General features: G+C 37.3%; 1 protein-coding gene across 3 annotated transcripts in view; it reads left to right on the forward strand.

Moving 5' to 3' along the window:
* Window positions 1–26,826, forward strand: part of srpk1b (SRSF protein kinase 1b) — a 71,182-nt gene that overhangs the window by 3,289 nt on the left and 41,067 nt on the right. For 2 of the 3 annotated variants that reach the window (XM_048173476.1, XM_048173475.1), the window contains one exon: window positions 204–258. In XM_048173476.1, coding sequence (XP_048029433.1) covers window positions 204–258 — 55 coding nt within the window. Of the gene's footprint in view, window positions 1–203; window positions 259–7,056; window positions 7,212–26,826 lie in introns of those variants that run through there. The other variant, XM_048173474.1, reaches the window with a different exon arrangement.

Raw genomic sequence — 26,826 nt, forward strand, 5'->3', positions numbered from 1 at the left:
CATAGTTAGTAGAATGTCTAAAGTGGACTATCAAAATAAAGTGTAAACGAAAACTATGATTACTACGTTTTGGTAATGGCTTTGTGGCGACTGGTCTAATCATATAAAAGATCATTTCAGCTGTAATATACATAGAAGACTAACATGTTCACTTGCAGAAATGTTTGAAAAGTTTTCAAATAAATTCTTCTGTTCTCTGACAGTACTTGCACTTCAGGCGAGGAAGAAAAGGACCAAAACCAAGAAACCCAGCAAAAAGTGAGTAAATCGAGTTTGGACTGGGTATATTGTTCAATATTAGGTCATGAAAGGACTCCAAGGAGGTCTGAACATGATTCAGAAACATCAGTGGGTAGTGGTGGAAAGAATTATAATAATTTTAATGAATTTACAAAGACTTTTTAAATTTGTTAAGAATCTGAATCACTTTATTCAAAATGCTCACTCCAAGCTTAGCTAAAAAAAAATGCATAACGCATCCAGATTACAACAAGGTGACAAAGGCTGTTCTGTTTGAAGTCAATGGAGATGCTTTCTTAGAAATTGGGCCGACCCCAGTCAACTCTATATACCATTTAAAAGCACATGTAAGATTAATATATACAAAAACCACTAGAACAGTGGTGTATATTTTGTTGACTTGTGTACTTACGTTACCCAAATGTTTCCAACAATGTTTAAATTCAGAGAAATCAGTAATTTTAACCATTTTGAGTCGCCTGTCAATGATGTCATATCCGCGTTACTTTTCAGTTTCCAGTTTTAATTTTGTAGAAATCATGGGAACTCCCAAAGACGCTTTAATATATTTTGTTTTATTAGACAGGTGAGCATCTGTTTGGAAACTTTAATGGCAGAAAGCTAATCATTGTTAAATATTGTTCAACACGGTTAGTCTTATTGTTTGAATTTCTTGTTTTCTTGATTTACCGTGAGTACCATGTTTGTACCATGTCTCAGAGACAATGCTATTTTGTCAAGTGGCTAACAGCATAAACAGAAAGACTTTTATTTGTAGTAACAGTAATACAGCATTTTCTCCACCATACAATACATTTTAAAATGAACTGCATGTCATTTAACAACACAAGTCATCCAGCTTTTATTAATATGATATTCTATAGCTTCAATAGCTTACTGCTGTGTGCAACAAGTGTCTCATACCAGCCACCGAGTGAACGCACATTACAGAGCAACGTTAAAATAACTTTCAACACCCTCAAATGTATTTTAGCTTTGAACAAGTCAAACAGCACTGTTACCCCACAGGTTTAACTCATCAGATAAAGTGACCTGTATGAGTAGTAATGGGTTATATGCACGGAGCGTTCTTTAGAACTTCCGCAATTGATATAAGCTCAGAAACTTCCAGTGAAGTCATTTGCTGGTGTGTTGAGCATCAGTAGTGTAATACTTAGTTTATAATCAGAATATAGTCACTTAAATAGTCAGGCATAGCATTAATTTAGTTATTCAAATGTAAGACAGCATAAAAAAATGAATAAATAAAGACGTACCTCAAGTGTTCCTCCTCGGACTAAATTCAATTTGACCATCAGTTTTCACACTTTTATGTGGAAAAAAAGCTTCAAAAATTAAATATTTATTGTGCACTTTAGTTAGATACAGTGAATAAAATGTGTTTCACAAGTGTGCTGAAATCATTGATCTTGCGCTGCTGTGATTACAAAGGGAGAGCGCGGTGCTCGCTTTCTGTGTCATTCATTTCACAAGAAAAGTTATTGTTTTTCTTAAGATTTTTTGTGTATTTCATACTTCACATTGACAAAATGTATTTTTAAACCTAGTTATTTTATAATGTTAAAAATAAAGTGAAAAACAATTAGAGGAAATGGCTGATATATGCGCAAAAATAAATGCTACTTTGCCGCCACCTGCTGGTTAAAGTGGTAATTATTGTCTTTTTTATTTTTAAATAAGTGTTTTCTATCAAATGTTGAATTTCCTATATTTTTAAATGTTCGGTTTTACAGTGGTGACAATCTCAGAAGGATGAACAAATAATATTTGCGGTCATTCTCATTAAAAATAACATTTGAAGTGCTGGGGAAAAAAATGTGTGTGTGTGTCTAATTACAGACATGGCATTTTAAACACTCCCAATAGCTTTGTCTTGTATTGCAATCAATAAAACTGGTTTATTGGCAAATTAGGTAAATGTGATAACTGCATTAAAATATGAACACAACATTAAAAAGTCAGCCATTGATGGTTTTGTGTCGGATGTACAGTGAGTACAGAATGAACAGCTAAGAGGTTCACCGGAAATGCCCGAGCTGGCTTAACGACAACCAGGAAGTAACCGTGCATATAGCCTGTAGACCTTTTTGAATTGACTACCCGAAGTGCATCGATTCTTCTGGTTATGTATATTTTCAGTGTGATGTTAACACCTAGTTGAATAAACGCCTCTTAATAATAAGCATAATTTAAAAAATCCAGACATTTTCCTGAGACAGGACAAGAGATATTCTGATGATTGCTGTGTACAGAATTTATCTGAGAAAGCCATAATAATCACATTATGTACATACGTGATTATTTCACCACACGGTGTCAGTGCTCGTCTAAACTAGTAACGCAATGCTGCAGTGTGTGTGAGACTTGATGAATGAGATCAGAATGAACATTTATTCATTTGAATTAAATATTTTTGTCATTATTCTGCATCATTTTTCATTAAATCATTTCACTGTATGCAATTCACAACAGTCACGCTGTCAACGCATTTCTGATATAATACAGATTACTTAACCACATCATTAACATTTCTTTAAGGCAGTTAAGGCATATTCACCCATCTTTTTATATACTGCTCTTACGAAAATCAACCATGATTTTACCACATGTAAAACCAAAAAACTGGTTATAGTTAAACAGTGGTAACCACAAATCAACCATGGCATTTGTAGTAAAACTGTGGTAATACAAGTGGCAATCAACCCGCAAAAAAACCCAAACATGGTTACTACATTTAAAAAAAAAAAAAAAAAAAAAAAAAGGTTAATTTTTGTAAGGGAGCTCATCAGTCAAATTCATTTAAAAATGTAAATTCAACAGGTATGAAATACAATCAGTAAGAAAAAAACAGTTAATTAAAAGACAAGCACTGGACCGTGGCAGGTTAGTTGGGAAAAACATTTATTTATTATTCAGAATGCACATTTAAGGAAAATATATTTATAGGAAAATTTCAGCATTATAAAGATATGAGATGTAAATGTCCTCAGTTTGGAAATGCATAGTTCTTCTACACACGAACATATGCATCGCATATTATTTTAAAAGGTTTTTTTTTTAATTACGTTTATTTTGAGCAAAAGCAAAAGCAAAAAAAAAAAAAAAAAAAATATATATATATATATATATATATATATATATATATATATATAATATTTAGAACAGTTTATCTCCCATATACACTACCAGTCAAAAGTTTGAAAACATTACTATTTTTAATGTAGTCTCTTATGCTCATTAAAGGTGCCCTACAATGAAAAATCGAATTTATCTTGGCATAGTTAAATAACAAGAGTTCAGTACATGGAAATGACATACAGTGAGTCTCAAACACCATTGTTTCCTCCTCCTTATGTAAATCTCATTTGTTTAAAAGACCTCCGAAGAACAGGCGAATCTCAACATAACACCGACTGTTACGTAACAGTCGGGGTGTACGCCCCCAATATTTGCATATGCCAGCCCATGTTCCCAACATTATGAAAGGCATTAGACAAGGGCAGCCAGTATTAACGTCTGGAGCAGCACAGCTGAATCATCAGACTAGGTAAGCAAGCAAGAACAATAGCGAAAAATGGCAGATGGAGCAATAATAACTGACATGATCCATGATAACATGATGTTTTTAGTGATATTTGTAAATTGTCTTTCTAAATGTTTCGTTAGCATGTTGCTAATGTACTAGGGCTGCACGATTAATCGCATGCTATTCTCACGCGCATTTCGTCAGTAAAGCCGGTTCCCTGATTACCGCTAAATCGCCATCACCTGTTTTTAAACGGAGCGCCTTTTAATAGACGGAGCCGTAGTTCACGGACAAGCCACGCAATATCGCGTTCATTATCGCAGGCGATTCATCTGCGATATGAACGCGATATTGCGTGGCTTTTCAGTGACCTACGGCTCTGTCTATTAAATGCCGCTTCATTTGAAAGCAGGTGATGGCGATTTAGCGCTAATCAGGGAACCGGCTTTACTGACGAAATGCGCGTGAGAATAGCATGCGATTAATCGTGCAGCCCTATAATGTACTGTTAAATGTGGTTAAAGTTACCATTGTTTCTTACTGTATTCACGGAGACAAGAGCCGTCGCTATTTTCATTTTTAAACACTTGCAGTCTGTATAATTCATAAACATCATTCTTTATAAATCTCTCCAACAGTGTAGCATTAGCCGTTAGCCACGGAGCACAGCCTCAAATTCATTCAGAACCAAATGTAAACATCCAATTAAATACAATACTCACATAATCCGCCGCATGCATGACGAACACTTTGTAAAGATCCATTTGAGGGTTATATTAGCTGTGTAAACTTTGTTTATACACCGTTTAAGGCAAGCGCCGAGCTCCGTGGGCGAGGAGCACGAGAATTAAAGGGACTGCGCAGCATAAATCGGCTCATATTTAATGATGCCCCAAAATAGGCAGTTAAAAAAATTAATTAAAAAAAATCTATGGGGTATTTTGAGCTGAAACTTCACAGACACATTCAGGGGACACCTTAGACTTATATTACATCTTGTAAAAAAACGTTCAATGGCACCTTTAAGGCTTGCATTTATGTCATAATAAATACAGAAAAAAACTATAATATTGTGAAATATTATTACAATTTTAAATTATGGTTTTCTGTTTTAATTGAAAATTAAAATAGATTCATTTATTCATCAATGCTTCATTGATGAGTAAAAGGTTAAAAAGAACAGCATTTATTCAAAATATAAATATTTTCTAACAATATAAATCTTTACTATAACTTTTTATCAATTTAACACATCCGTGCTGAATAAAAGTATTAATTTCTTTCAAAAAAAAAAGAAAGAAAAAAAATTACTGACCCCAAACTTTTGAACGGCAGTGTATATTGTTACAAAAGATTTCTATTTTAAATAAATGCTGATATTTTTTTATCTTTTTATTCATCAAATAATCCTGAAAAAGTATCACAACATTCCAACATTGATGGCAGATGGCAGCAGGTTTGTTATATTAAGACACATCAGATTTTTCCCCCTAACTGTTTACGTTCACTTAAGACAAAACTGACAAGACAGATATTTTGAAATAATTCTGTGTGTATTTGATTGTTCAAGCACAATATGCCTGCTAAAGAGAACTGAATTGGGCATCACATGCTGTCTGAGAAAGCTTAGGGTCTGTCAGTCAGATCTTTTTTGTGGCTTATTGAGCTTAATAACTGTTTTTAACATCAAGCATCCAGCACTTTATTTTCTCATTCGTGCTTTTGGCTTTGGTAAAAAAAAAAAATCATTTTGGTGCATCACTAAAAATAATATGTATGTTAGGTTTTTGTCAATTTGTAGCTTAGCACATTTAAAAATATAGCGACTAAAAAGGCATTGTTTTTATTTAAAATTAAAATATTCATCATTTATACTTTGTGTAGATGGAGTGTTTGAGCCTTACAGATTGAAATGTGGGGGTACATAAGACAAAAATAGTTGGTAAACATGTAATATACTATTTAGGGCATTTTCACACCTGTAGATTGTTTGCTTTGTTCTGAAACAGGGACAAAATCGTTCCAATGTTGCAGTTTCTTCTTGATTCGGTGCACTTTCACAAGGCAACATTTCTAATATAAACTGTCCTCTCATTGGTCAGAGCCCACCTGTTTATGTTCTGGGGTTCCGCTCATGGCGGTCATCCGTCAGGCTTACTGTGGCTTTCTTATAGTTGTTGTTACATATTGTTATAATTTTGAGCAAGAATCAAGGCTTTGTCTGTATTTTATGTGTTTTGGACAATTGTTCTGAAATATGTTTGTCTGAACAAATTTCACTTAGGCCTTTTACTTCATCTTTGCTCCAGGTTACCCCATGATTCACTTTGAGAGCCATTAGCAAAAAGCACTGCTGCTTTTCACGCAACGTACGTAATGACCCATCATACATTGTGATACAGCCTGGTCCGTTGGGTCAGATTGCTTTGTCACAGCAAGTGAACCGTTCCTGAGTTCATTTTCAAGTGGGCCGAGACCACCTCGTTCTGGAGATCTCAGACCGATTTTTCTTTTGGTGCTTTCAAATGTGGAGTGTCACAAGGGAATTGTGGGAATGTCAGTTTGCTGTTTGACTGTAAATTATATGTTGATTTGTGCTTTTTTACTTCTAAAAACTGTAAAATTACATGAATTTTCTGGTTAGAGCTTTTACAGTTTTTTCCCTGTAAATTACTGTTAACCTATAAACATTTTTTTTAGTTTTTACAATATTTTACATTCATTTTTGGGGCCAGATGATGATCATGTAAACTGAGGAAATAAAGAGTTTGTGTGTTCCTCTGTTAAATACTGGGCGACTGCACGCCTGCCCTGAAGAGAGCCGTTACATAACAGTGCTTTGTGACAGCCATCAAGCCTGATGCCTTTTATTCTCTTATTCTCTCTCTCACACACACACTTTCATTTACTGAATGCTCAGGTGAAGCACGAGCAGAAGGGAACATGCCCTCTGGGTCTACTTGTGTTCTCAAAATCCGACATGTCAGACCGACAGAACCTTCGGCCCGGCCCTTCTGCAGGAGAGAGGCGGGGTATGTGACTGTTCTCCGTGAGCCTCCACAAAGGCTGTCATCGATGTCCCCTCTCCTCCTGCACTGCGTTTATGCTACACCGTGTTAGGCGAGAGTGAGTTTTCACTCACTTATCACCCTCCTCCTCTGCTCTTGTTTCTCTTGCCCTTCCCCTCCCTCCTGTGCTGCCTTGTTTTCCAGCTCACTAGTGTCGGATCAGTAGTGTTGAGTCGGCCAGTGAGCGGAGAGCAGGCAGGCACACTCTGGGAGATAAAAAGTCACATCTGTGGTTCAACTGTGGCTCGCACAATACCATCCTGCCCCGCGCTGTCCTCCTCTGCCATGTGGCTCCTGGACTGGATCGTTTCGCTCAACACAGCTGTGGTGAAACTCGCCAGCGGTCTGAGGTGCAAGTGAGTGCAACTGAGTGTGTGTATGGGGACAGGAAAGACTGGAAGCTGAGGTGGCACTGCTGACTTATTGATGTTGGATTCATTTTTAATCAGACCGCTGATGCGCTCGGGCAAGGTACGGGTTAGATTAGTCTTTTGGGACTCTTTGGGGTGTGTGAGGCCATTGTGCATTGAGGAAGTGGGACAGGTTTGCAGGACTAATATGGGTGTTTGATCCTCCTCGCTGGTGTGACGGATGCGTGCATGCATGCAACTTCGCTGACCACCCGTTTTTTTGGGATTTGACTATTGTGTCTTGCACCCTTGTGTTCCTCTCAGTTGGACTTTAGTCTTTCCAGGTGTATACACCCTGTCTGTCACTGTGTGCAAGTTCTGGTGCAGTGCTGGAAAACTTAAAGGGCTGGTGTCACAGTTCTGTCTGCAGTCAACTGCGCTGGGATTTTCCTAGCAGTGTGGATGCTCATTATGTAAGCTGTATCCTCCACGACTGCAGCACAGGGGGTCTGGAAGACTGCAGATTACAGAGCATGTGGCTCTCCGCACGGACTGCTTGAAATCAAATCAGGTCACAGTTTTGGGGAGCAGAGTGCCATGCAGATGCTGCACTGGCCTCTTTAGCAGCAGGGCGGTTCCTGTTTCGAGTTACTTGACCGACCAACTCTATAAACTCTTGAGATTGTCAAATCTGTATTTGAGGAGTTCCATTGCAAAAACCTCTAAGTCCATCTGACATCTTTTCTTTTAAATGAGCATTTTTATCAGGCTCCTGTTTTTGTTTACTAATTTCACTTTAATGGCAATGAAAAGGTTGTTAGTCAGTTATTGAAATTCAAAAATGTCACTTTAGTCAGTTCATTGGTATTTATTTAAAAAAAAAATTCTTTCCAAAAACCTCTAAGTCCAACTCTTTGGACAACAAGACATTAGATAAATGTCCCTTTCTGTCAGTTTTACAGCAGCAAAAGGAACACTGTTGTGTTTACTTGCTACTCGTGAAATCCTGTCATTGCCACTGTAACGATGGAAAAAACTTGTAGCTCGGCAATTGAAAGCCGCCTCATACACACACTGACATTCACTTGAAATCATATGATTCGATTTGCTTCTTCCAATTGGTTCTTCTTTGGACTTAGGGTGCGTTCACACTTGTCATGTTTGGTTTGATTAAAACAAACCCTGGTGCGATTGCTCGGTTAGTGCGGTTCACTTGAACATGTGAGAACGCTGCCATCCGAACCCTGGTGCGCATCAAACAAGCGGACCGAGACCGCTGAAAAGATGGGTCTCGGTCCGCTTCCAAACGAGCTCTGGTGCGGTTCGAATGATATATGAACGCAACACGGACCAAATACATGTAAACGAACCAAAAACAGGAAGATGAGACCCTAAAAAGGACAGAATCCTCACGCATGTCGGTTTTTCTTGTCATAGTCGCGAGTTTGCCCATGACAGGCATCAGACGTGCGTCTCCACACAGCAGATCGTTTGTGTGTGACGGATGGATTCCCGCCGCTGTTTTGACTACTTTAAACATTTTATAAGCTCTTCACGAGTTCCCAGCTGGCCAAAATACCATCACATGCAGGCTACACACACAACGAGCTCATTTACCTCAGCACACAGCATTGTTTTGGATGTTTGGTAAGTTCCGTCTTAAAATAGGCAATACGTCATTAAATCCCTATGCCTTAAGGTTCGGTATCTTTTGGTTCGGTGATTAAAATTGCCAATCTGAACGCTAATCGGACCAGGACTTAATGTTTTTTTTCCGGACCAAATGAACCGAACTACAAGTGTGAACGCACCCTTAGAGGCTTTTGCCTACAAAGGGGAAGTGTCGTTTAGTGGCATCTAAGGACACTTGTCTTACACAAACACATCGATTCACCTCAGAAGGCCTTAATTAACCCCCTGGAGTCATATGGATTAATTTTTTATTTTTTTGTCTTCAGAATTTGGGCAGAAATTCACAACCAATATAAACCTTGGAGGACTAGGGATATTTTTAAATACTGATTGTGTTTAGTCAGTGATAGTCAGGGGTGTATAAAGTACTCGAAAAACATACCTGAGTAAAAGTATAGATATCCTACCAGAAAATGACTTTGGTAGAAGTTAAAGTCACTGTTTAGAATGTTACTTGAGTAAAAGTTTTAAAGTATGTGATATTTTTGTACTCAAGTATGAAAAGTAGTTTTTTGATATTAAACGTACTTAAGTATTGAAAGTAAAAGTACAAGTAAATGTAAAATACAAAATATAATAAAAAATGGTTCTATACAGTTTGAGCAGCAAGATTGTGTTCAGTTTTAAAGAGCCCTAGAACTTCTTTTTAAAAGATGTAATATAAGTCTAAGGTGTCCCCTGAATGTGTCTGTGAGGTTTCAGCTCAAAATACCCCATAGATTTTTTTTAATTCATTTTTTTAACTGCCTATTTTGGGGCATCATTAACTATGCACCGATATATAGGTTGCGGCTCCTTTAAATCTCCCGCTCCCCCGCCCCGGAGCTCGCGCTTGCCTTGAACAGCATAAAAACAGTTCACACAGCTAATATAACCCTCAAAATGGATCTTTACAAGATATTCGTCATGCATGCTGCATGCATACATCGGATCATGTGAGTATAGTATTTATTTGGATGTATTACATTTGATTCTGAATGAGTTTGAGGCTATGCTGCATGGCTAAAGCTAACATTACACACTGTTTGAGAGATTTATAAAGAATGAAGTTGTTTATGAATTATACAGACTGCAAGTGTTTAAAAATGAAAATAGCGACGACTCTTGTCTCCGTGAATACAGTAAGAAACGATGGTAACTTTAACCACATTTAACAGTACATTAGCAACATGCTAACGGAACATTTAGAAAGACAGTTCACAAATATCACAAAAAATATCATGTAATCATGGATCATGTCAGTTATTATTGCTCCATCTGCCATTTTTCGCTATTGTTCTTGCTTGCTTACCTAGTCTGATGATTCAGCTGTGCACAGATCCAGACGTTAATACTGCCTGCTCTTGTCTAATGCCTTGAACATGGGCTGGCATATGCAAATATTGGGGTCGTACATATTAATGATCCCGACTGTTACGTAACAGTCAGTGTTATGTTGAGATTTGCCTGTTCTTCAGAGGTCTTTTAAACAAATGAGATTTATATAAAAAGGAGGAAACAATGGAGTTTGAAACTCAGTGTATGTCTTTTCCATGTACTGAACTCTTGTTATTCGACTATGCCAATATAAATTCAATATTTAATTCTAGGGCACCTTTAACTCTTTCTTACATTTTGTTTCTTTGAATTAAAAAAATGGCTAAATGTTTATTGTAATTTTTAAATATAAAAAATACTAATATATTAATTATACATTGATCGTTCATGTTAATTCATAGTGCATTATAACTAATGTAAGAGACTTTAAAATGTTAAAATGTAAATGTTGAAATTAACAATGAACAATACTTTTATTAACCTTATTTTATGTTACAAATGGACTCTTACTGTAAAGTGTTACCATTTCATATAAATCCAAACAGTCATGCTTAAAAATTACCATCTTTACACACAATGGCATAGCATGAGTCTATTATATGTATACTTTCATACATTATTTGCCTCTATTTTAGAAAACGTGATGGTTATCTAATCAAAATATGTGTTACAGTGCCTATAAAAAAGATCGAATATATTTCTGATTTGTTATGTTTCTGTCCCTGCATGATGAGGAGACAGTTTAAATATACAACTTCGATGGATAATGAATGCATTACAGCGAACAAATGGATATAAACTAATGCAAATTAATGGTAACAATCGTGATTCGTGACATTAAACAGTTGGTGTTTTTGTCACATTGTTTTAACCGCTTGAAGTACTAATGTTAGCGTCCTCTCAGCCTCAACGGCAAACATACTACTGTTCTCCACTAATACGGCATCTAGTCAACAAACTAATTACTTTATAATGATATGAAAACATGTACTGTACTGTACACTGTATAACATACCGTTTTGTCGTCTGTTTTAAATCCATTTTTGAAGTGTCCCGCTCTGTGCAGCGCAGCCTCACATCACGTGTCAAAATAAACTAGGAGGCATCAGTGATAGTTTTTATTTCGCCTCTAGAGGCCACTCTCCTACTGTATAATGACAGCACACTCTTCTCAATCGATCCAGCAGAGTGTTAGGATGATTAGGAAAGAATAACGCTACGTTTACATTATGCCTCCACTGTCGTTTTGGTATTAAAATAAAAAAAAAAACATTTAATTCAGTTGGATAACGGTGCGGAAAACGCGTTTAAAAGTTAAAGTAAACGCGCGCGCGAGGCACATTTTGAAAGCGGCTCACTTGAATACAGATACAATATGCGGTTGCAGTGTAGTTGCAGTCTTGTTTACACTTCTTGCTTGCAGTCTGTTCTTCCGACTTTATTTTGTTTTCTCTTCTTATTATTTAGTAAGTAACGAAAATGCTTTGGGAAAATGTATCGGAGTAAAAGTATACATTTTATTTAGGAAATATAGTGGAGTACAAGTAAAAGTTGACAGAAATATAAAAACTCAAGTACAGATTCTCCCAAAAAATACTTTGTTACATTGCACCACTGAAGATAGTCATACTCCTAGGATGGCTTGAGGGTGAGTAAATCATGGGATATTTTCATTTTTAGGTGAACTATCCCTTTAAGTATTAAAACGTGGTGTGTAACTTGTCCTGCACATTTGTGCAATAGACGTGAATCATACCTCAAGCAGCTTGTTGAGCAGAGGTGTCCTAGTAGTTTTCTATGCAATCATTCTTACAATTTTGTCCAGTAAACTGGTAAAGAATTGAAGGTAGGAGCAGAACATCTTAGAAAAACCGTGTTGTGCTCTTGGAGGGCCACTTTCCTGCAGAGCTTAGCTTTAGATTAGGCCGATAGACCTGCCTGGAACATCCGAGTGATCCTGAAGACCTTTATTAACTGGTTCATGTGTGGCTAATTAGGAGCTACACTCTGCAGGTTAGTGACCATCCAGGAACAGGATTGGACCCGGTCATAGACTTGAAAGGATAGTTCAAAAATTTAAATTCTGTCATCATTTACCAACCCTGTACAGACACACTGATTTTTTTTTAGTGTCTTTTGTTTGATTAACAGTAAAAACACAGACAGCGGCAAGAATATTAGGTCCAAAAAACCATCCAAACAAGTGATTTTACTAAACATAAGAACTACTTACTTGAGTAAATGTCACAATAAAAGTACATAAAATAAACAAGTAAAGATCCTGGTTAATGAGTGGTGATCTTCCAGCGCTGTTTCAGCTGTTGCTCCTATTCAATGGCGCATGGTAAATCAATCCAGTAAACCAATTACTGGAAAACACTGCGAATCCGATCAGATCCCGGATGTCCTGTAGCTTTAGCCAAGCAACATGTCATGTCATTTTGTGATTTGTGCATTGTCTTATGTTGTGTTTGGGCTCGTTCAAGACCACTTGCTCTAACTAAAGATATGCAATCTACTATGGTTTACTAATGTTACAGGGAAGTTACAAACCAAAACGTGGTGCAAAACAGTGTTAATTTTGACGGCAAATTTTAATTTAGTTTTAGTCATAGTCTTTTGACTAAAATGCCATTTAGTTTTAGTCATATTTTAGTCATCGGAAATTGTTTTAGTTTTAGTCTAGTTTTAGTCAACTAAAATTTAATTTAGTTAAATTGTAATGCATGAAGCATTTCTCTAACAATACATAGATCCTATGCATTGATATAGGTAGGCCTACATATTCCCCAAACTGTTTATGTTCACCCAACTGTACTTTGCTCGCCAAAGCGGATGTTTTTTGACCGTTCAAGTGCAAAAAGACACGAAAGAGCAAAATTCAGTACTTTTCAGGGATTGACACACTTACCATTGAGGTACTATTATAGTTTTCGTTTAAAATTTTGATTAGATTAGATTTTTAGTTTTTCTGTTTTCATTGAAATTTTAGTTAAAAGTTTTAGTAATTTTTTGTTTGTCTTTTACATTAACATTTTACATTTACTCATTTGGCAGACGCTTTTATCCAAAGCGACTTACAAGTGAGGAATACAACAAGCGAGTCGTCATGACGAGGCAAATAGACAAGAAGTTCTCACAATAAAAGTTATAGGTAGTGCTCAGAGTATCATAAGCTAGAATAGAGAGAAAGTGAAAGGATAGGTATAAGATTTTTGTTTATTTTTAAGATGAGGTTAAGTGCTCACGAAAGAGATGAGTTTTCAGCTGTCTTTTGAATGTTGCCAGGGATTCAGCATTCCGGATGAAGGCAGGAAGATCATTCCACCAGCAAGGGACAGTGAATGAGAATGTCCTGGAGAGTGATTTCATGCCTCTCTGTGACGGTACCACAAGCTAGAGCCCTGCGCGGGACTGATTTCCTCAACCCGCACCCGCCCGCTCCCGCTGAATATCTGACCAGGACCGCCCGCTCACGCAACCCGCATGTTCCACTCCCGCCCGCGCCCGCAATGTTTGTGTCCAAACCCGCCCGCTCCCGCGGACTTTCTCTCAAAGCTTTTGAAAATGGGCCTAAACAAATACTCTCAGACTAAATTCGTTCAAGTTAACATCCAGAATAACAGACTTTAAACATGATTGCGTTTAAATAAGATGAAGTAGCCGCAAAACCAAAGCACACGTGATAAAAAACATTGGGTATTTTTTATTAGCGTTATGAAACATTAACCGTTAAAACAAAAATACTCCATATAATTTACTGAAGGAAAAGAATATTGCTGACTGACTGCGGTCGCAGACTTGTGCGTCTTTCTTCCATGATCCGCCCACACACACACTGAATGCCCTCTCTGACGGTGCACTAGATCATGCGAAAATGCTCAAAATAAAACGGGCGAATTTTAAGAATTGTTTCCAAGTGTCTGACTTGCTTTGCTTTTGTCAAGTAAAGAGCCGCTTTAATTTTCTTCTCATCATCTTCATTTGTTGACTCCGTTTCTATTACACGCCAAATCCCACCATTCCCCGCGGGTCTCCCGCAAAGTTTTCTGACCGCCCACTCCCGCCCGCAGCAAAGGTAAAACCGCCCGCTCCCGCGAGATTTGTGTTGGGTCCCGCGGGTCCCGCGGGAGCCCAAACCCAATGCAGCCCTCTACCACAAGCCTTCGCTCCTTTGAAGACTGTAGGCTTCTGGTAGGAGTGTAGACTTGTAAGAGTGAGTGGAAGTAGGAGGGTGCTGAGCCTGTGGTAGATCTTTAAGCAAGCGTCAACGCCTTGAGTTTGATGCGAGCAGCAAGTGGTAGCCAGTGTAGAGAGATGAGGAGAGGCGTGACATGGGCTCTTTTGGGCTCGTTAAAGACGAGACGTGCTGCAGCGTTCTGAATCATTTGTAGAGGCTTGATTGTGCATGATGACAGTCCAGCCAGAAAAGCATTGCAGTAATCAAGCCTAGAAATGACCAGAGCCTGGACGAGAAGTTGTGTTGCATGTTCTGTTAGAAAGGGCCTGATTTTCCTGATGTTGAATAGTGCAAATCTGCATGACCGAGCTGTCTTTGCAATGTGGTCTTTGAAGGACAGTTGGTCATCAAGGATTACTCCAAGATTTCTGGCCGAATTTGATGGAGTAATTGAGGATGTGCCAAGCTGGATGCTGAAATCGTGAGTTAGAGTCGGATTGGCAGGGAAGACGAGAAGCTCAGTCTTAGCCAGGTTGAGCTGTAGATGATGTTCTTTCATCCATGCCGAGATGTCCGCCAGACAGCTTGAGATTCAAGCAGCTACTGTGGGATTATCTGGTTGGAATGAAAGGAAGAGTTGTGTGTCATCAGCATAGCAATGGTAGGAGAAACCATGTGCCTGAATGATGGGACCAAGTGATGTAGTGTAAATGGAGAAGAGGAGGGGTCCAAGCACTGAACCCTGAGGAACCCCTGTGGTCAGTTGATGAGCTTTGGATACCTCCCCTCTCCAGGCAACCCTGAAAGACCTTCCTGTGAGATAGGATTCAAACCAGAGAAGTGGAGTACCTGTGATGCCCAGTGATGAGAGGGTGGACAGAAGGATCTGATGATTCACCGTGTCAAAGGCAGCAGATAGATCGAGCAGAATGAGAACTGATGATTTGGAATCAGCCTTTGCAATCCGCAGGGATTCAGTGACCGACAGCAGTGTAGTCTCAGTCGAGGGCCACTCTTGAAACCAGACTGATTGACATCCATTTGGTTGCTCTGTGAGAGGAAAGATGACACCTGGTTGAAAACAACTCGTTCAAGTGTTTTTGCTATGAATGGTAGGAGAGAGACCGGTCTGTAGATGTCTACAAGAGACGTGTTTAATGTGGGTTTTTTAAACAGTGGGGTTACCCGAGCCTGCTTGAATATGTTAGAGAAAATGCCAGTGTGGAGAGATGTGTTGATGATGTGTGTAAGTGCTGGTAAAAATGTAGGAGCAATGGATTGTAGAAGGTGTGAGGGGATGGGATCTAGAGGGCAGGAGAAGTTTGGATACTTCTGTCTCAGTGAGGTGGGAGAATGAAGAGAGGAGGTGTGTGGCTGTTTGTGTGGTTGGTCTGAGTTCCTGTGTGTGTGGAGCGGAGAACTGACTGCTGATGGTAGATGTTTTGTCAGTGAAAAAGTTAGCAAAATTATCAGCAGTTAGAGATGAGGTGGGTGGTGGTGGAGGGAGACAGAGGAGAGAGTTGAATGTTTTGAAAAATGTGCGTGTGTTTGAGGCGCTGTTGATTTTGTTGTGGAAATAGGAAGATTTAGCTGCATGAATTTCAGCAGAAAAGGATGAGAGCAGAGATTGATAGCTACTTAGGTCAGATTGGTCTTTTGATTTGTGCCATTTCCTCTCTGCAGCCCTGAGTTTGGTCCGATGTTCACGAAGAACATCGGATAACCAGGGATTAGAGGGAGTAGCACGTGCAGGCCTGGATGACAGAGGACAGATACTATCAAGAGATGAAGTTAAGGTGGAACATAAAGTGTCTGTTTCTGTATTCACATCCAGAGATGAGAATTGTGTGGGTGAGGGAAGGGAGGATGACACGACAGAGGAAAGATGAGAAGAAGAAAGAGAGCGCAGGTTTCGTCTGAAGGTAACTGGTAGAGGGGTTAGTGGTGAACAAATGGGGAGTTGTAGATTAAAAGCAACAAAGAAATGATCGGAGATGTGCAGAGGTTTTACCAAAATGTTGTCAGTGATGCAGTTGTGTGTGTAAATGAGATCAAGTTGGTTGCCAGATTTGTGTGTACTTGTGGTGATGAGCCGATTGAGATCGAATGAGGCTACAAGAGAGAGGAATTCTGAAGCATATGGCTTCTCTAGATGAATGTTGAAATCGCCAAAAACTACAAGTGGGCTACCATCCTCTGGGAATGAGGACAGCAGCATATTCAGTTCCTCTACAAAGGTACCCAGTTGGCCTGGGGGGGCGATAAATTACTACGATATGAATTTTGACAGGAATTGAGATTGTAATAGCATGAAACTCAAATAAATTGTAACTGCAAAGAGAGGAATGAGTCGAGTATTTCCAGTTGTCAGAAATGAGAAGACCTGTGCCCCCACCCCTCCCAGACTGGCGAGGGGTATGAGAGAAAGTGAAGTTGTTAGAGAGAGCAGCAGGGGTTGCTGAGTCCTCTGGACCAATCCAGGTCTCAGTATTTTAGTATTTGCTTTTAAATGTCTATACGTTTTTATTTCTGTTTGTTATTTTAATACATCAGGTTAAGCTAAAGCTTAGACTTTACATTTTTTATATACATTTATTTTTTATCTCAGTTAACATTTACTTCAAGTAATGAAGATTTCTTTGGTTTTAAGTTTTAGTTAACCCTTATACTTGTAAAATATATTGATTAATGTGTCAAATAATGTTCTTAGTCTTTCCTTCCTGTGACAGAAGATACAGTAGTTTACTATGAATTGAATAGAAATTAAACTGTAATTAAATACAGTTTGTGTAAACAAAATAACAATGACCAGGAAAAAATCATTATTGTCCATCCCGCAATACACTGTGACTCTTATTCTGAAATGTCTGCAGTCTGCATTGTAGCAGGCTGCTCATGAGGGTGATAGAATATGCATTCTTACAACCGCCTAAAACATACTACCATATAAACATCGTGTAGTAAACACTGTCATAATTCATCAACATTAGCTTATAAGCAATGGCTTGGCATAAAGGTGCGCTATTCATTAATTGCGAAGTAGTCTGAAGTGCTGCTTCTGCACGAGCCTGTAGAGCGGGCAACAGCGCCGCCTTTCCCGCGGTTAGATCAGCACGTTACACTTTAAATGTGCGCATCTTCCACACAGGAACAGTCCTGACTGGATATCTTCCCAAATCATCCCTCTCTTTCATTTTTGTCTCGTTTTTATTCGTTGACAAAAATTAGAGTAGATTTTAGTCATAGTTTTAGTCATTCAAAATGCATTTTTATTTAGTCATCGTCTCTTTTTCGTCCGTGAAAAAATGTCGTTGACAAATTATGACAAATTATTTGTCAACGAAATTAACACTGGTGCAAAAACATCATGTCTATTCTTCTTACAGGTGTGTCGGCAGCATTTTTTTCCATACAAATACTTGCTGTAGTGTGGTCTTTTAACTGAAACAAATATGCAAATCTGCTAGTTGACCTTTTCACTGATATGACACAAGTCTATTCGTTATGTACGATGATTTTACAAATCACATCTTCATTTAAAGCAGTTATTTTTTCAAGCTATTAATATAGAGCACTTCTAATATGTCAGCAAATTTTAAAGCACTTGTTAAGTGATGGTCATATTCCCTATATTCTAGGGCTATGACGATACATTGTTATATTGAGATATCGCTATATAAAAATGTGACAATATTAGGGGTGTAACGATACGCTCAGGTCACGATACGATACGTATCTCGATACGGAGTTCACGATACGATACGTATCACGATATTTTGAACAAAATGAAACTGAAATTCAAACAAGATTTATTAAAAAAACATGAACAAATTTCAATAATTTTCCTTGTTGTACATATATACATTTTAATAAAAACCTTCTGTATTCAAATTAACAGTTGAATAGGGCTGTCTGTCACTGAAAAAAAATGTTAAATTTAACATGAACTTAGAATTATGAATAGGGGCCGTTCATATATCGCGTCTAAAAACAGGTGGAAGGCGCGGCCGCACCGCTTCTCCTTCTTTCCAAAGCGCTTGCGCTCCCGTGGCGTCGGTCGTTGCTATGCAACCATGAACTGAGCTCTCCAAGAGGATCAGGATGTTTCTGCAAAGGATAAATGATTTCTAGCCCTTGCATTAGTTTTACTACGAGATATATTGATGGAGATAAGATATAAAAACCACCATGTACAGCTATGATCAGCTGTTCGGCTGAGCTTTTGATGTTTTGTTACGGAAAGGCCATAGCTGATCGGTTGATTCTTGTCACACGACCTGCGGTGCGCTTGCGGCATTCTGAGAAGTTGAGAATTGCATGCGCGTCGCGACCGCGTTGATCCCATTATGAGCGCGCCTGCCGTGCGGCTACATTTGAATATAATAACTGACTTGCACGCGGAAAAGACGCAATATGTGAACGGCCCCACAGAACTTCTTAAAGCAAAGCATCGCAAGCGTCTTTTGCTTTTCTGTGAGCACAGCTGTTGCTGTGCACTGCGGTGAAAGAAAGCCACGACTTTTCTCACGCGACCATGCAAGAGACTGACATGAGAAACGTTTAAACCTGCTTACAAGATTCAATGTGTGCCCAAAACACTTACTGAACTAGAGAGCTGATTGAGACACACCATCTACGATAAATCGTTACACCCCTTTATAGTAATTTAAAAATGTGGTAGCATTGGATCTGGACAGGAAGGATAACTCTGGGAGTTGGAAGGGGTGTGTCGCGATTCTGCCTTCTCACATCGCGATACAGGTTCGTGGACCTGCGTATCGCGATTTCGGTTTCATATCGCATATCGTTACAGCCCTAGACAATATATATCGTTGATGTAAATATGATTCGCAATATAGTTAATTTTATCCAAGGCTAGCTATACAAGGCAAGCTAACTGTATTTATGAGGTATAATTCACCCAAAAGAGTAATTCTGTCATCATGTACTCACCCTCATGTTGTCAAGACCTATAAATAGGGCCCTATGAATTCCGCGATGCAGAAAACACGGACAGAATCGCGGAATCCATTCATGAAAATGGAATTTACTATATAATGCGGAATGTCACGGAATTTGTCAGATCAGGTCAGTACACTTAAATTAAATTGTTTTCATCCTCTGTCGCCTCGCTATATGAGGACATGAACGCACAAAATTAATCTCCAGAGCTACTCCGAGTCACTTCATCAGCATTTTATCGTTTTGTTTGAGAAAATCTATCGTCATATCATAAATACACAGAAACTCATAGCTCTTGGCAACCCGTCAAAATAAAAGTTTGATTTAACTTGACAGAAACATATTACTGTTGTACAGTAGAATTTTGATACGTTTCAATGTAATAATAATACTAACACTAATAGACTTAAAAATAATAATAATAATAATAAATTATTAAAACTATATTTTTAAGGAACAATCTCAGTTTTTCTTCTGTTTTAATTTTAAGAGTAAAGCTCTGTTGTGCAGCACTTTGTTTGATAAAAAAAATTATTTTATTAAAGATAAATTAAATTAATGTTATCTGTTCATTTGATTGGCTGAAAAATTAAAACACGCAACAGAATTTCTGAAAAAAAAAACATTCTTTTTGATTATTAAAATTTAATTTAACCATTAAAGTTGAGTCCAAAAAATTAAAATGGAAAAAAAAAAAAAAAAAAAGAAAAAAAAAAAAAACAGAAAAAAAATGTTTGGAAAAGATAAAACGGATTTCATAGGGCCCTAATATAAGAACTTCCAAACACAAATGAAGATATTTTTATGAAACCTGAGAGATTTCTGTCCCTCCATTTAAAGTCCATTCCTTTAAAACTTAAAAGATCCAAAAATTGTCATAGTCAATGTAAAAATTTTCAATTGAGTGGTCTAATCCAAATCCAAGTCTTCTGAAGAGACACAATGATGCGCATACTGTAGTAAACACGGACGTTCAAATGCTTGCGTGACACTCAAAAGCGAGTGTGAGTAAATGCAGAATTTAAAATTTTGCTGGGGAAAAAAAGACACAATTTTTCGATTCATAGTTTTTTTTTTTTTTTAAATGTGGTCAATTGGAAATTGATTCTTAAAAGCCACAAATATTTTTTTTTTTCCATATATTTTTCCGCAAACATTGAACAAAATGGCCCAATTTTATTGATCTAAGCACATGGTCTAAAGCACACGGCGCAAGTGCACTTAGGGCATTTCCCTTTTGCTAGTTTAACAACGGGAAAAAATGGTACAAAAGGGTTGTCCCTATTCTCTTAATGAGTAGTGGGTGTGTTTTGGGCCTAATATGCAATAAACCAGAGTCTCATCTCCCATTCCCTTTAAAAGCCATTTGCGCTCAGCCATGGCAGATTCGCTATTTACATGATGGAATTTGCAAGCAAAAAAACTAAACGCTTCACTTTTATTTTAAATATTTGGCATGTTTGTGTGCTGCTGTGTGTCTCTGTGTGTGTAACAAGCAGAGTGTACACGCATTGTGCACCCACATATAGGCGCATATTACTAATGCGCTCTTTAAATAACAAAACAAATATTGTGCCATTGACTTTAGACCAGGTTTTTGTTGGTCAGTGGCGCAGTCTATTTCAGTTGCCTCAAAATAGCAATACGCCAACAATGCACCTGAACACACCTCGTTGCTATTCAAACAACGCAGGCGCTGGACGTGAAAATAACTGCGTCAGGCTGAAACTAGAAAAAAACACTGATCTGATTGACCTTAATCTTATTACTAGTCTTCTCCACTAGATGTCATCCTCTTATTTACCTTGTGTGATGTTACAACAGGGATGGCGTCATTCATTCAGTGCTATACATGGCGGATGCAGGTGCCTTTCAGTGTGACAGTTGAAGGAACTGTCCCGATCAGGCCAGCGCTGCTTGGTCACTAAAGTTTATCATTTGCACGCTTTTTCAAGCCTTGCCAATTTAAGCATTAAAGCAAAAGAGAACTTGCACGTGCTGTGAGAAGTTTAGTGTTTGCAGCACACAAACCCGAAGCACTCACAGCTGCACGTCTCAGACAGTATATAATAAAATAGTATATAATAAATAATAATAATAATAAAGCAAATAATAAAATTAATTATCTTCCAAGTCTCCTTGCGCCTAAACAGACAAATTACTCAAAATGCCTGCCCTTGTAAGTATCCAAGTAAACATAGTCAGTTATTGTTATGGCTATGGTAAGCAGTAGAGAAAGAATGCATGTGTATCATTATTGTATCCGTGCATTAGTCTTAAAGTGACAGCAACCTAATATTCCTGCAGCTGTCTGTTTTTAATGTTAATCAAACTACAAAAGACAAAGAGAAAATCATTCCCTGCTCTTCACTGAATAATGTTTTTGTAACTAATAAGGATTAACCTTATAAGTGAAGATTATATGCTTCATTCAATTTCTGTACCTGAAATCTGTTAGACCTGCCTGAAAAATCCTGAAAAGCACCAATTATTTCATTTGTATCTTCATTCTATTGTATTTATTTGTCCTATTGCTTGTAGTTTAATTATTTGTTCTTTTTATTAATGACTGTTTACTTGTCTTTAATAATCTTTTAAATTTATATTAGTAGTTTTAGCTGTGGAATCAAGAATTGTTAATGGTGCCCTAGAACCAGTTTTTACAAGATGTAATGTAATATAAGTCTATGGTCTCCCCTGAAAGTCGGATCATGTGAGTATAATTTTTATTTGGATGTTTACATTTGATTCTGAATGAGTTTGAGGCTATGCTTTGTGGCTAAAGCTAACATTACACACTGTTGGAGAGATTTATAAAGAATGAAGTTGTGTTTATGCATTATACAGACTGCAAGTGTTTAAAAATGAAAATAGCGATGACTCTTGTCTCCGTGAATACAGTAAGAAACAATGGTAACTTTAACCACATTTAACAGTACATTAGCAACATGCTAACGAAACATTTAGAAAGACAATTTACAAATATCACTAAAAATATCATGTTATCATGGATCATGTCAGTTATTATTGCTCCATCTGCCATTTTTCGCTGTTGTTCTTGCTTGCTTACCTAGTCTGATGATTCAGCTGTGCACAGATCCAGACGTTAATACTGCCTGCCCTTGTCTAATGCCTTGAACATGGGCTGGCATATGCAAATATTGGGGTCGTACATATTAATGATCCCGACTGTTACGTACCAGTCGGTGTTATGTCGAGATTCGCCTGTTTTTCGGAGGTCTTTTAAACAAATGAGATTTATATAAGAAGGAGGAAACAATGGTGTTTGAGACTCACTGTATGTCATTTCCATGTACTGAACTCTTGTTATTCAACTATGCCGAGATAAATTCAATTTTTGATTCTAGGGCACCTTTAAATTTCCCTGGTATCTAAAATATTGGGTGTAATCTTATTTATTACAATACGATGATACAGGAGTCAAAAATAACAAAAACATGAACTGTTTTATTCATTTATTACTTTTTTGTGGTGGGGCCAGTGAAACTTTAGTCATTGAATCAATTGTGTAGTTCAGAAACCCTCGGATTTCATCAAAAATATCTTGTGTTCAGAAGATGAATAAAGGTCTTACGGGTTTGGGATGCCATGAGGGTGAGTAATTAATGACAGAAATGTATTTTTTGGGTGAACTAACCCTTTAAGTGGCTGTTCACTCAGAAATGCTAATTGCGTTTAAAAAAAGTTGCGGGCAGTGGAATGGGAAAAAAGCAAAGTTATTAGATGTGAGTTGAACTTTTTTTAACTTGAGTGCCACGTTTTTAGAATGCTATTTCATGGGTGAAATGCTGCAAAAGATGCAAGACAGACACGAGTGCAACAGCCAAACACATCTGACAGACTTAAAAACAATAGGGAAAATAGCACAAAAACCTGTAAAGAACTACTACTGTATGTTTGATATTTTATGTTTGCATGATGGTGACAGGCTGAAAGCTGCTGTTATTTTCTGTTTTTACAAAACATTTGCTGTTAATAATAGCCTATCACTGGTGTTATTTATTACTATTATTATTTTTGGCAAAGAAATATTTCTGAGTATATAAGATATGTTTAAGATAAGTTTGTACAAAAATTTTTCCTTCAAATTTCATGCATATTTTCTGGAAAAATATTTAACTAATAACAAGTCATTTTGTTTTACATTTTACACCATATTGATCACTTCATGTGTGGTGAACCATATCATTCAGCCCTACACAGAAGAAAGTCATACAAGTTTGGAATGACATGAGGGTGATTAATGAATGTAGACTTTTTTTACTTAAAACACACTAGCAATCCTCTACCGACCATTCAGAATGTCGGAATAGCAACCCCCTGCTACACCTTAGTAAAATGTTTTGTAAAATGTTTGTAACGTTTGCTTGGGAAATATGCACAAGGACCGCAGAAATGGAAACCAGGCGTCCGTATTTGTGCAGTGTCACTGTTGCAGCTGGTTAGGACAAGGTGTTAGAGTTATGAAATGCATGTAATGTAGAACACACACTCACTGAATCAGCAGAGAATGATGTGCTGTCATCATGCCCTATGATAATCTCTCTCTCTGGTTGGTACAGATTGCATAACACAGCAGGTTTAATCTAGCATGCCCAATGATGCTCAGTTAACTGCAGCTCTCAGACCACAAGCTAATTTCATCAGTCCTAATATGACAACCTCTCATTGTCCAATAAAGCTTGATGAAAAAAAAAACTGCTTGGTTACTTGTTTAGCATACTGCAAAGTGCGCAGTACAGTACAGACACAGTATGCCGTTTTGTATAATATACTGCATTTTAAGAGATGATTTCTCTCATGCATTTACCCAAACATAATGTAAAGACCGCTTAGGGCTCACCAAGATTTAAATATGTGGTCGGTGGCAAACTTAAAGGTCCCGTTTTTTGTGGTTTTTTTGAAGCTTTGATTGCGTTTATAGTGTGCAATATAACATGTGTTCATGTTTCACGTGTAAAAAAACACAGTATTTTTCACATAATTTACTCATCTGTATACCGCTGTTTCCACTGTCATAAAAACGGGCTGATGACTTCCTTGTTCTATGAAGTCCCTCCTTCAGAAATACGTAACGAGTTCTGATTGTGCCAGCGGTTCCTGTGTTGTGATTCGACAGCAGTTTAGCGCATGTTGCCCGGAAAGGTCACGCCTCTTACCATAACGTGGAGATGCACGCGCTCAGTGTTATTGTAAACATGTCTTTAATTTTACCCTATCAATTTGAGCCGGAATCAGACCCGGTGATTGGACTGCAGGATGAAAATAACAGCGTTTCCACGACATGGCGACAAACACACTCTACAAACGCAACTCTTGTGTATTCCTGTGGGCGGAGGTTAGTCAAAAAACTGTTTTAGTGACGTCATTAAAGAAGGAAGTAAGGGATTAGTCCAAACTGGCCGTTCGATGTAGGCGACTTCTGTTAAATAAAATATCTCGCTTGGCATTGAACTTTGAGCTTTAACATTTTACAGATTTTATTTATACTCTAACAACAACATTACACACTAACTAAAGTTTGAAACATGGGATCACGAAGAACGGGACCTTTAAGTATAACTGGTATTCATTGGTTAATTAACTGTAAATGCTGAGCTGCCTGCTTTGTAGTGGAACATAATAAAGTATGTGGTTGGGAGTCATAGCAGTTAACAAAAAACATTTTACTAATGTCAAACTACATTGAAATCAGTTGCAAGTTAAATCTATCAAATGAAATGCTATTTGTGTGCTATGTAGAGTTTCTGCCTTCATAGAGAGTTAAAAATCAGTCCCTTAAAATGTTCTCTTGTGAGGTTATTGAGTTGTATATAGCAAATATGGTAACACTTTATTTTAGGGTCTTTTAACTAGTTGCTTATTAGCATGCATATTACTAGAATATTGGTTGTTTATTAGTACTTAGTAAATGCATATTAATGCATGACCTTATTCTACATTTGTAATCCTACCCAATACCTAAACTTAACAACTACCTTACTAACTATTAATAAGCAGTAAATTAGGAGTTTATTGAGGGAAAAGTTGCAGTTAAAAGTGAATATGTTTTCCCTATACTAAAGTGTTACCGCAAATATTTAAGTTTAAACCCAAAGTATACTTCAGTTTTGACACGAACTCTTAGCGTGTGCGTACAGTCGAACGCGCAGCCTTTCAAAATGCACTCCAATTGGTAGTGTGTGCAAGCACAGGTGGTCGACAATGAGCGCTAAAAAGTTTCATTGTTGTCCATTTGAAACTAAAAAGTTTCAGCTTTGTCCTAGGGATGGGCATTTTTCAAAAAATTTCTATTTGAATATTTGCGCTCATAAAAAAAAAACTTCAGATAATCTGTGTGTTCTGTAATTTTTCTGTTTTTAATTTTTCCAGTTTTATGATTTAATACAAATTTATCATCAAATACGGTGCTAATCAAATGAAAGCATAAACCATTAACAGTTTAATCAATCTTTTAAAATGTAATCGAATGAAAATTAAACAATTCCTTTTATTTTTGAGCAAACAAAGTGCCGCACAACAGAGGTTTACTGTTCAAATTAAAACATGCAAGACAATTGTGATTATTTCTTTAAAATGAAAGGGATAGTTCACCCAAAAATGTAAATTCTGTCATCATTTACTCCCCCTCAAGTAGTTCCAAACCTATATAAATTTATTTTTGCTGAACACAAAGAAAGGTATGTAAAAGAATGTCAGTAATTAAGCAGATCTCGCCCCCCATTGACTACCATAGTTGGAAAAATAAATACTATGGCAGACAATGGAGGACGAGATCTGTTTGGTTACTGACATTTTTCCAAATATCTTCCTTTGTGTTCAGCAGAACAAAGAAATTCGTACAGGGTTGGAACTACTTGAGGTTGAGTAAATGATGACAGAATTTTCATTTTTGGGTGAACTATCCCTTTAAGTTTTAATACATTTATTATCAAGGTACATTCTGTACAATACACAAAAAATGATGGGTTAAAAACAACCCAAGTTGGGTTGAAAATGGACAAACCCCAGCAATTGGGTTGTTTTAACCCAGCGGTAGGGTTAAATGTTTGCCCAACCTGCTGGGTAGTTTTATTTAACTCAACTATTGTTTAAAAATTACTGTATTGCTTAATTAAAATGAACCCAAAGTATGTTGGAAATGAACATTTATTAATGTTCAATGAATAATTATTAAACAATAAACATTTATTAAATTGCTTATTAATACATTTATATTAATAAACTATTAAACTATTAAATTTATATTAATAAAATATTAAAGCTTATTAATAAACATTCACCTTTTGTCTATTATTGTTGCCTCTAATTGCATCTGGTTTTTAATTTCCCAACTATTTTGGATTCATTTTAAGCTAGCCATATAGCAATTTTTAAACAATAGTTGGTTTAAATAAAACTACCCAGCAGGTTGGGCAAACATTTAACCCAACCGCTGGGTTTGTCCAT

Source organism: Megalobrama amblycephala, linkage group LG21 (assembly GCF_018812025.1).
Source record: "Megalobrama amblycephala isolate DHTTF-2021 linkage group LG21, ASM1881202v1, whole genome shotgun sequence".
In the NCBI taxonomy this organism is placed as follows: Eukaryota; Metazoa; Chordata; class Actinopteri; order Cypriniformes; family Xenocyprididae; genus Megalobrama; species Megalobrama amblycephala.